Consider the following 11,089-nt stretch of genomic DNA (forward strand, 5'->3'; position numbering starts at 1 on the left):
TTAACATGTTTTTGTTACGAGTAACGGACTTGGACAGAAACACATATAATTATATTCTATAATTAGTACTCGAATTTAAATTCCAACAAATCTTATTTAAAACTTTAGTATGAAGAATTATTTATTTCAATTCAAGTATAATTAAGTAACAAAAATAATTTGGTATACACACAATTAAGTATACGATTTATAAAGAGAGCTTAATTGATAAAAAAAAATTTTACTATGTATACGATTGAGAGAGCTTAAGTATACGATTTCATGAATTGATAAGTATACACAATTAAGAGAGCTAAGTATAGAATTGAATTGATAAGTAAACTAAGTATATGAATTGATAAGTAAAGTAAATATACAATTAAGAGACTCTTTCCCTTTGCTCGAAGAACTGGACCTAAGCGGAAGGCGCACAGTTTGCAATAACTTACATGATGGAATAGAGACTCTTTCGTCGAAACTTTTCAAACTCCGCAAGATTAATCTCTCTAACCATTCATACATGAATGACCAAATGCTTCATAGTTTGTTGTCCATTTAAAGAACTGCACTCAAGTGAATTATATGGTTGTTGTCCCAATGACATTTTCAAGGCCATCCTTGAGAAAGATAATTGATCCATCGGATTAATGTTTCGTGGATTCATAGCGCTAGTATCATGAAACAATTCTGCTCAAGGTTGAATGAACTCTAATGTTTCGTGGATTCATAGCGCTAGTATCATGAAACAATTCTGCTTAAGGTTGAATGAACTCTAGAAGGTGTTTTTTGTTTTTCAACTTCAAAAAAATTGTGTCAGTTTGTTCATGATAATTATTAAGTTTTTGTGTTATGCAATTTCAAATTGTATTCTTTCATTGATTTGTATTGAGTTATATTTCTTTGATAAGATTCTGTCTCTTACTGGATAGGTTAATCATTTTATTGGTCTCTCATTTATGCTTAGTTGGGAGCTAGAATATTCTTGAGATGAAAGCAACCAGTGGACTTTGTGTGAGATTAGCATATGTGTTCAATTGGTACTGTACTAGTTCAGTTCGGTTCAATATATATATCGCAACAGTTCAGTCTGGGCATGACTAATTAAATCGGTTTGATTTTGTGTCTAGGACCGATTCACTAATTAAATCGGTTTGATTTTGTGTATAGAACCGGTTCATCGGTTTGTTGTTCACAAAATGCATTGAGATTTGTTGGATAAATATCCAAGACTAGCCACTGCAGAAAATGAAAAGGGGTTAACTGCCTTGCTACTGCTTGCTGAATCATGTCAGCTCTCTAACCTTATAACTAATTTTTTCTATTAGCAAGAAATCAAAACACAGAATGCAAATAACCAAAATTGAGTCGATTAAACTTGCTCATTTAATTATTTATGTTCAATGCTAGCCTTTGACAAACATGTAACTAGCTACCGAGTTCTTCTACACTTGTTGTTCAAAGCTATGGAAGAGGAAGATAACAAGATCCTACAATCTGAATCAAATGATACACAAGTTGAAGTCCAGCACCAAAGTAATCTAAGTCAATAAATACTAATCGCATAGCAAGTGCGTGTGAAAGTGAAACTATCTTTGTCATATCATTTGATTTCATGTTTAACATCATCATCATCATCATCATCATCATCATCATCATCATGTATAGTAGCAAAATCATAGCTTTGTCAATTCACATAACCAAACTTTAACAGCTTTACCTTTCGCAACGAAGCAACCATCTTTCTTCCTATCAATCCTTAGAGGACCTTTCATCTTCATCATCATCTCCTTAACCAATGCTTTAACCGGTGATTCTCCTCTGACACTGCTATGCTTTCCAACCCCACAAACCACAGTGATTTCATCAGGAATCTCATAATTTGAAGCATTCAACAACCTCTTTTGCATCTCCTCGAACCAAAGCAACATAACCAAATAAGTCGAACCCAAATGAAATCCATGCAAATCCATCTTAACCCTTGAAGAATCCCACACCATTACCTCTTCAAAAATCGCACAACACGAAAGTAACTCCTTAATCACCGTAGCTTCACCTCCAACCAAACACTCACTCAACAACTCTTCCATCGACAACGCCAAGTCATTCAACTCCACAACCTTCCTCATTATCGTCGGACAAGAATTAGACACAGAATTATAAGTTCTTATAGAGAACGGAACACCGGAATTCCTCATTCGTCTAAGCCAAGAAACCATTTCCCCATGCTCCCCGTGAATTCCGTAGGTCGAAAGAACCATATTGTAACAAACAGTATCCATAACAAACCTATTTTTCTCCATTTCATCAACCACTCTAACCATATCCTGAAACAGACCCAATCTTCCGTATCCATATATAATAGACTTGAATTCAAAAGCAGAAGGTTGAATTTGAATCCTATCCCCACCAGGACCACCATCTGTTTGTTGAAAATCCTGAATGAGATTCTCAGCCTCACGAGGCTTATCCATTGCACATAATCCACTAACCATGGATTGATAAGCTCTGCGTTTGACGTAAAGAGAAGAGGAAGTGTGAAGAAGGTTGTTAAGATAAGAATAAGCGGAATCGAAGCCAGTTTGAGAAGCGCGTTTGGAGTGTGAGATTAATAGTTTAGAGTAGAAGAGAACAAGGTCACGTTCACGGTTGTTGAGATTTGAAATAGTTTGAGAGAATAGCGTTTGGGATTCGGTGTGGAGTTGGAGTTTGTGGAGAAGGGAAATGAGGTCTGCGGTGATGGTAGGGTTGGATGTGAACCATGGTGATTCGGAGATTCTTGTGTAGAGCTGTTAAGAAAAAATGAAGAGTTAGTTACAGGGGTAATTTGGGAAGAAAAGATGGGGAGAGAGACTTACGGGGAGGGCGAAAGAAGAGAGGTTGTTGTTGTTGTGGGTGGTGGGAGAGAGGAGGTGAGTGAGAGTGGAGAGTTGTACGGATTTTGAGGAGGATTGTACGAATTTACGAATGAGATTATCGGTGTTGGTGTTATTGGAGGTGGAGAGTTTCGTGAGAAATCGTTGGCCTTGTTTCGTTAGTGCACAGCGGACAGAGTTGTTGTTCCTAATAACATGGTGTTGCATTTGGAAAGGAAGGGGAAGAGGAGGAGATTGTTGGATTTGAAGTTGAAATCTCAGCGTCATCTTTAACTCAACTCAAATGGCCGTTACTTCTCCTTGCTCCTCCTCATGCTGTTTCTATATAAGATTACTACGGGTTAAATATTTTCTAAGTAAATTTTTTTTTAAAAAAACACTTATAATTTACAAATTTTACTTCTAGTAATATTACTATTGTATAGATAAAATATTATTGTTATTAATAGTATACATAAAGAAGTTTGTATGTGGAGATTAAGAGTAAAAAAATATATCGGTCTATTTTTTATGTATAAAACTTTAGATATATGGTTGTATTTTATTGGTGTAAACAGTTTACATATCTTATGTCTTGTTGCAATATAATTTTTTTTTGGATTTCCAAAAAAATTTGATATTACTCCTCATATTACTCGTTTCGTGCTTTCGCAGGGGTGACTTAATAGGATGAGAAATAGTAATTTATATATATATGCGAAGTTGGATAATTATAATTCAAGTAAAATTAAAAAAATAAATATATATTCTAAAATTAAGTACATAAATAATATAATAATGGATTTATTTGAATTAACCACCATTATATTGGGATAATATAGATAATTAGTAAACTAATATTAAAATAATTAAATTATTTATTAAAATTAACTTTTATATAACTAAACTATTATAGTTAGAGAATGTGAATAAATAATTTTTGTAAAATTTATGCCGTTTTATCCTATTGTTTGTAAATTTATAATGTATCACAACCCGTTAATAATTGCGAACACAACAACTTGGACAATTTGACCTGCTAATTTATGCGGATCGAGTTAAAATTATGATTAGAGAAGTTAGATAATTATTATTCAAGATCAAATTAAAATAATAAAATAATTTTTTAAATTAAATAAAATTATAATTAGCATTTATGGTAATAAATCCATTATAATATATAAGTTAATAAAATATTTTGTGTTGAGTTTAATGTGGGTTTCTCCTTTTTTTTTTTCAATTACTAAATGCTACTCACAACCTGTTAATAATTGCAGATAAACAGAACTAAGTCCGATTAAATTTTGGATTTACGCGGAGCGAGTTAAACAGGAGGGGTTAGCCCACATTCTCAGCTCTAATTATATTTAGAGAAGTTGATAATTATTATTCCATTTAAAATAAAATAAAAGATATTTCCAAAATTAAGTCCAAAAGTATTAAGTTAGATTTTTTTATTGATCGTCATAATTAGAGAATTTAAATAATTTGAAGTAAATAATGGTAAAATAATAAAATAATTTATAAAATAATAATTTGAAGTAAATAATGGTAAAATTTAAAAAGTTAATATTGAATTATAATCATGATTTTATTGAAATTCATTAAATAATGATACAAATTTAAAAAGTTAATATTGAATTATAAATTAATTTATTGTTACATATTAATTTCTATTCATATCAGAAATAAAAATAAATTATTAATTATATATGACATTCAACATCAAATTAGAATAATAAAATAATTTCTAAAATTAAATATAATTTTAGTTAGCATTTATTGTAATTAAAATTAAGTACATAAATAATATATTGGATTTATTTGAATTAACCACCATATTATGTTTGGATAATATAAATAATTAGTAGTAAACTAATATTAAAATAATTAAATTATTTATAATAATTAACCCATTATAACTTGAATAAATATTTTTGTTCAATTTATCCATTTTTATCCTATTCTTTGTAATGTTACAACGTATCCTATTCTTTGAATTTATGTCGTTTTATCCTATTTTAAAAATTAAACCATATTATAATTAGTATTTATTATAATTAAGTCATTATATTAAAGAGGTTTAATAATAAAAGCAAGCAGTTAATCAAAAAAATTAAAATTTTTAAAATCGTATTTCTTCTTCGATATTTAATTTTATTTCCATTTATAAAAACAACATATTAAATTTATTACTTTTTAAAAAGATTTTCAAAAACTGAAATGGTTACCTGCCATTTTATTAAGAAAAAAAAATCAATTATGATAATTGCTTGTTACAAATTTCAGTAACTGATCAATCTTACCAAATATTTTGAAATAATCTTACCATCTAATATCAAAGACAGTACTTTACACTATATTTCTGTCAAAAACCGTACTTTAAATATCTGTCTTCAATTTGAATAAACCTAAAAAAAATACATAAAAAGAAAGACATTCAATGCAACAGATGTTAGAAAATTATAGAACAAAAGTCATTCTAAAAAAAATAGACATAGAAGAAATGCTAGGAAAGTCACTTGAAATAAGTATCAAACGCATTCACAATTTTTTATATGTGATTTCAAAATACGGCGAGAGAAACTGTCAAATTTTGTAAATATTGTAGAAATTTCCTAAATAATTTTACCTCTTTAAAACTTGATTTGTGAAATTTAATGATGGAAATATAGATAATAGAGGTAAATTAAACGTATTTTAAAATCAGAAAGTTTACATTTGAACATAAAATACAGTTATGGACCAACAAATAAATACGTTAAAATGATAATGTTCACCTTTTGAAATAAAATTGTGTATGAATTGCAAGTTGATAGAGGAAATGGTTCGTTGCCATTAGGTTTAGTTGTTGTCATTGCCTTTGCCAATCTTAATGAGATGTCTTGACCATATAAAGATTTGCAACAACAATATTGATCTGTCAAAAACAAAGTTATATATCACTTTCAAGAACTTAAAAATAAAAAATTTAATACCAAAGTAGGGACCTCATAGTTTTTAGAAATCCATAGTATTAAACCATGAAAACATTCACATTGCCTTTGATGAAACCATGAAAACATAGATATTAAAACTAACGATAACAGTCAAGCACAACAATGAAACCATTAGAACTGTTTTGCGTCATTAAAACTCAGAAAAGGGAGGATGAAAACATATTATTGAGTTTATAGTACAGACAAAAATTAGTTTAATAGAAATAGAAGTAATTTCACACGTGAAAAGAATTAGAGAATTGTAAATGAATATATTCTAAGATTGATAAAACAAAATCTTACTTTTTTTAACTGAAATTTCGAAATATTCTAGATTCAAAAATGAAAATGAAATCAAAACAGATTGAATGAAATTGAAACAATGGAAATTAAAACAATGAAAGTTGGAAAGAAAAGATACAATATAATGGAAAGGGGGAAGAAATGAAATATTTGAAAAGGGAAGAAATGAAATATTGGAATAAGAAATGAAATTGCATCAGTAATATAATGATGTTGCATTGATAGTATAAGAGACAAAATTAAACTTTTGATTTACCTTTGGTACTGATAATTGTATTTTATTGAATAATATGCTTTGAAAAATGAAAAGAATACATAATTGACAATTGTTATGCTTTGAAAAGTGGAAAGAATGCATAATTGCAATGATACGTAAAACAATGCATGTGTGATAAAATAAAATAATTAACAATAAATTTTGGAAGATTAAATTAAATATGAAATTATTTAAAAAAGAAAATAAAAATTATAACAATAATAGTAAGATTTCTAAAGTAGAAACTATTAAAATAGTAAATTGTCCATAATAGTGACACTTGTCAAAATTTCCAAAAAACTCATTTTGCTTTATTATTATGTATGATAATATTTCCTCCATTTAAAATTTTTTTTACAGATAAAAAATATAATAATAATATTATAAAATATTACATTATACTGTATTAACCTTATTAATATATTAAAAATAGTGTACAAATAATTAGAAAAATAAAAATCATTTTCACGTGAAAATAATATTTATTTTAAAACAATTATTTTTCTTTAAAACACTCTCATTTTGAAACCAAAAGAATAATATTTATAGGATTTAATGGAAATACATTAACAGTGTATAGTCGTTATAGTTGTGATGCACTGTGTAACCTTTTAAATATCAAATAATCATATTTTTAAATAAATTTTAATATTATATAATTAATAAAAGAAAATAAATTTCATAAATAATTATTTGAATTATACTTAGACACTTAGAATATAGTATATAAATTAATTATATTTTTAAGAATAATTCTAACTTGTGTTACTGAACTAAATAACAAAATTATTGTCTTGCAAATTGTGTATTAGTTTAATATAAAATATATAAGAGTTAAAAGGTAGTGCAAGTGTAAAAAAAATTTACACTGTCATCCAATAAAAATATTTTATTCTGCCACATCATATCAGTAATTTAAGATTTAAAGTATGACTTGGTGCTTAACAAAGTCGTGATTGATTGACAGTATAAAACTTTTTTACACTGTCAGTGCATCGCCCCTTTTCTCAATATATAATTAATTATTTTTATTGTTTTTTCAATATAAATTTCTATATATAAATTTCTTAACTTATGCCTCTTTGTATTATCCTATTTTTAAATGCATATTAATATAATATAGACACTATGAACAAAAATTTATAGTTATGAAATTAATATTTAGAGAGGTTTTAGTACCAAATAGTAGTAGTAAGAATTTCTAAAATATTCAGAATGAATTTTTTTAGGTAGTTTGATATGGTGTATTCATATCACATAGCATGCTCAAAGATTTTTTTTTATTATTATTAAGGTTGCTTGTTGCATTTTGCACCCTTGATGATTTTCTCGCATTCCGATTGAATATTAAAAAAAAAACTCATCTTACAACAAATCAAAGTTATCAAAATAACAAGCACGCCACGACCCATTGTAAAGAAATACACAAATCTGCAGCCTGATTGGGATCACATGGTCCAGAAGAAGAAGTTTAGGATGAAGCATTTGTATGATAAGATGATGGGTGATTCGGTTAGGGTCCCCTGGAGACATCTGTTCAAAGACAATTGTGTTAGGTCTAGGGCTGCTATCACCACGTGGTTGGCCTGCCATGGCAGACTGGGTACAAAAGATAAGCTGATTCGTTTTGGTTTGATTACTGAGCGAGGTTGCAGTCTCTGCAATGAGACAGATGAAACTCTGGATCATGTTTTGTTTGATTGTAGGTACTCTAAAGCCGTGTGGAAGCATGTGTTGCAGGGGATAGGCATAACTCATGAGCCTCAAATTTGGTCTATTGAGCTTGGTTGGCTTATGTAGATGGCTGCTAAAAAAGGTTGGAGATTCAAGTTGCTCAAGGCTGCAGTTGCTGAAACTGTGTATGGTATATGATAATACATAAATGAAGTGATTTTTGGAAAGCATACTCATAGAAATACAAGCATAGATATAGGAGAAAGAATTATAGAGAAAGTGATGTATAGAGGTTGGTGTCGACCAAATTAAGGAAACATACAGCTACTTTGATGCTTTAGTGTTAACTTAAGTAGCTGCTTTAGTGTTAACTTGTTTTATTAGAAGGTTGGATCTTTGATCACTTTTGTATTTGACTTTTTTTTTAACCAAAAAGGGAATATATTAATTCAAAAAAACTATACAAACAAGGGCGATCAAAACGATCCAGCCACCAAGAGAAACAAATTAAAGCATTAGATTGGCAATGTGTAGTCTAAGCTTCCTATTTTGCCAACCTCAAAACGCTATATTCTCTATGATATTTTCAACAGTGTAGTTTGTGTGCCTATCATTATCAAAATAAATAGTATTCATATACCCTTCCCTCTAACATATTTAGTAAGCCATTGCAGCTCTTGGACCCAATTCAGAGGTTGGTGGTCAACATTCAGCCAAACCGACACTTACTTCCATATACCAGAGGTACCTTTGCAACAGAAAAAAAAGATGATTTGCTGTCTCCTCAACCTTAGTTCAAAGGCTACATGTAGAATCCTGCAGCATACCAAAACGGTGGAGCCTTTCTTTAGTGGGAAGCCTACCATTGCATAGCAGCCAAAAAATAATCTTGGCTTTAGGTCTGACCAGATTATGACAAAACAGTTTATGCCAAGGGACTCTAGTGTGGTCATCAATCAGGATACCATAAATCTGCTTCAAGGATAACTTATTAATATGCAGCAGTTATGCCCAAAGAGGCTGCAAAGCTTCAATGAGAAGGACTGAGAATCTTCCTCATAATCCAAGTCCAGTTACTGCATGCATCCATCTTTATAATATCTTTACCCTTCAGATAATTAGTATGGATCCACTTTACCCACAAATTGTCACTTTTACTACAGATATTCCAGAGGCACTTAAGAAGAGAGGCTTTGTAATAAACATACAGATTAATCAAACCCATACCCTTTGTTTAGCTGGGATACAGACCTTATCCCAAGCCACATGACTCTTTCTATTGCCAGCCCAAATGAAAGCTCTACACAAGGAATCAATCTTCTAGATGAGAGATTTGGGTAAGGGAAATTGTGCATCCAGTACTGAGTTATTGAGCAAGAAATACTCTTAACCAGCTGGATTCTTCCAGCATAACTAAGCAGTTTAGTAGACCAACGCCTAATCCGGCTAGTAATCCTATCTATGAGGGGAAGATAATGGTGGATATTCAACTTTTTGCAGGAAAGAGGAACACCTAAATACCTTGCAGGGAATTTACCTTCTTCGAAACCTGTAGCTGCCTTGATACTACTCCTAGCGTCCATGTTTACACTACAAAAAAAAACCTTGCTCTTCCTTGGGTTAAGGACAAGACCTGTTGAATTTGAAAAAGAATGAAAAGTAGTCATGAGTAAATCAATAGATGTCTGATCACCCCTGCAAAAAAGCAGGATGTCATCAACAAATGAGAGGTTGATTAGGGATAACTTTTCACACTTCACATGGTGATTAAAATTAGGGTCAAGTTGAATCTTTAGAAGGCATTTGCTGAGGTACTCCATCAGGATGATAAAGATCAAAGGGGATATAGGACCCTCTTGCCTAATTCTCCTTTTGGCTTGCAAAGGTGTAGAGAGCTCCCCATTCACATTAAAAGCATAAGTGACAGTGGTGACAAGAGTCATCGCCCCAAATGATGAATTTACTGGGAAATCCCAACTCTTGCATAATCTTCTCAAGGGCTCCCCAATGGACCATATCACAGGCCTTTTGAAGGTCTATTTGAAACATACATCTAGGGGTCTCATACTTCCTATCATAACCTTTAAGTAGCTCATAAGCTAGGAGAATATGATTGTGGATATCCTAGCCAGAGATGAAAGTTGCTTGGTTTTTGTTAATAATTATTGGCATAATATCTCTCATTCTAGCAGTAAGGATCCTAGAGATAATTTTGAGGACAATGGTGCATCCTACTATAGGTCTATATTCCTTGATACTTTTTGCACTCTCACCTTTGGGAATAAGAGTAACAACAGTCCTGTTAAACTCCTTATGTAAGAAACCCTTGGTAAAGAACTCCTCAACTACTGCAGCCACATCAGTCTTCAGAGTATTCCAACAGATCTTAAATAATTTAGCATTTAAGCCATCAATACCAGGGGATTTGTTTTCTTCTATCCCTTTCAGAGCTCCTTCAATTTCCTCCATAGTGATATTCCTGATAAGCCAACCTCTCTGCACCATGTCAAGCTGAGCGCCCTTTCTCATGGCCTCCACATCTATGTGCTTGATGCTAGTAGCTGCAATTCCCATAAGGTTGCCATAGAAGGACATCACTTCCTGCATAAGGTTATCATGTCCCGTAATAATCTCACCATTATCATGTTGCAGAAAAGTAATTTTTTGGTGTTGTGCCTAACAGTGAGTTAGGCATAGAAAAAGTTGTTGTTTCCATCACCTTTGCTAATCTAGTAAATTTTAACATGTTGCCTCGGCATACTCTCTTCTTGGTTGTGAATACTAATAACATCCTCAGCAAGCTTCTTGATTTTATCAATGAGGCTACCTTCCATTCTATTACAGAGTAGCTCCTGTTGGGCATCATGGAGGACAACTCTAGCTTGAGTCAGTCTTTGCTTCAAGGTACCAGTGTTCATGCGAAACTACTTGATATCCCTTTGCAACTTCTTGATATTATGCCACAATTTATGCATGGGTCTCCCTCGAGCAGGTTTCATCCAAGATTCAGTAACCATCTCATGAAATCCAGGCATGTCAGCTAGGTA

The 11,089-nt window shown here is 31.2% G+C and overlaps 1 protein-coding gene across 1 annotated transcript; it reads right to left on the minus strand.

The window, feature by feature from the left end:
* Positions 1–320: 320 nt before the first annotated feature.
* LOC131626666 (pentatricopeptide repeat-containing protein At2g17033-like) lies at positions 321–3,187 on the minus strand. Its single transcript, XM_058897503.1, has 2 exons — positions 2,835–3,187; positions 321–2,765 (listed from the first exon to the last, which is right to left on the minus strand). Exons 1-2 carry the CDS (start codon positions 3,117–3,119, stop codon positions 1,653–1,655), a joined length of 1,398 nt encoding a protein of 465 aa, XP_058753486.1. The 5' UTR covers positions 3,120–3,187; the 3' UTR covers positions 321–1,652.
* Between the last annotated feature and the right edge of the window lie 7,902 nt (positions 3,188–11,089).

The sequence above is a fragment of the Vicia villosa genome, unplaced genomic scaffold (genome assembly GCF_029867415.1).
Source record: "Vicia villosa cultivar HV-30 ecotype Madison, WI unplaced genomic scaffold, Vvil1.0 ctg.000318F_1_1_1, whole genome shotgun sequence".
Classification (NCBI taxonomy): domain Eukaryota; kingdom Viridiplantae; phylum Streptophyta; class Magnoliopsida; order Fabales; family Fabaceae; genus Vicia; species Vicia villosa.

What these genes read in the sequence shown, in the direction of transcription:
- LOC131626666 (XM_058897503.1), bottom strand. Translation starts at nt 3,119, where the DNA reads ATGACGCTGAGATTTCAACTTCAAATCCAACAATCTCCTCCTCTTCCC. An exon ending in TCTCTTCTTTCGCCCTCCCC is followed by an intron (nt 2,766 to 2,834) that starts GTAAGTCTCTCT and finishes TTTTCTTAACAG; the next exon opens with CTCTACACAAGAATCTCCGA.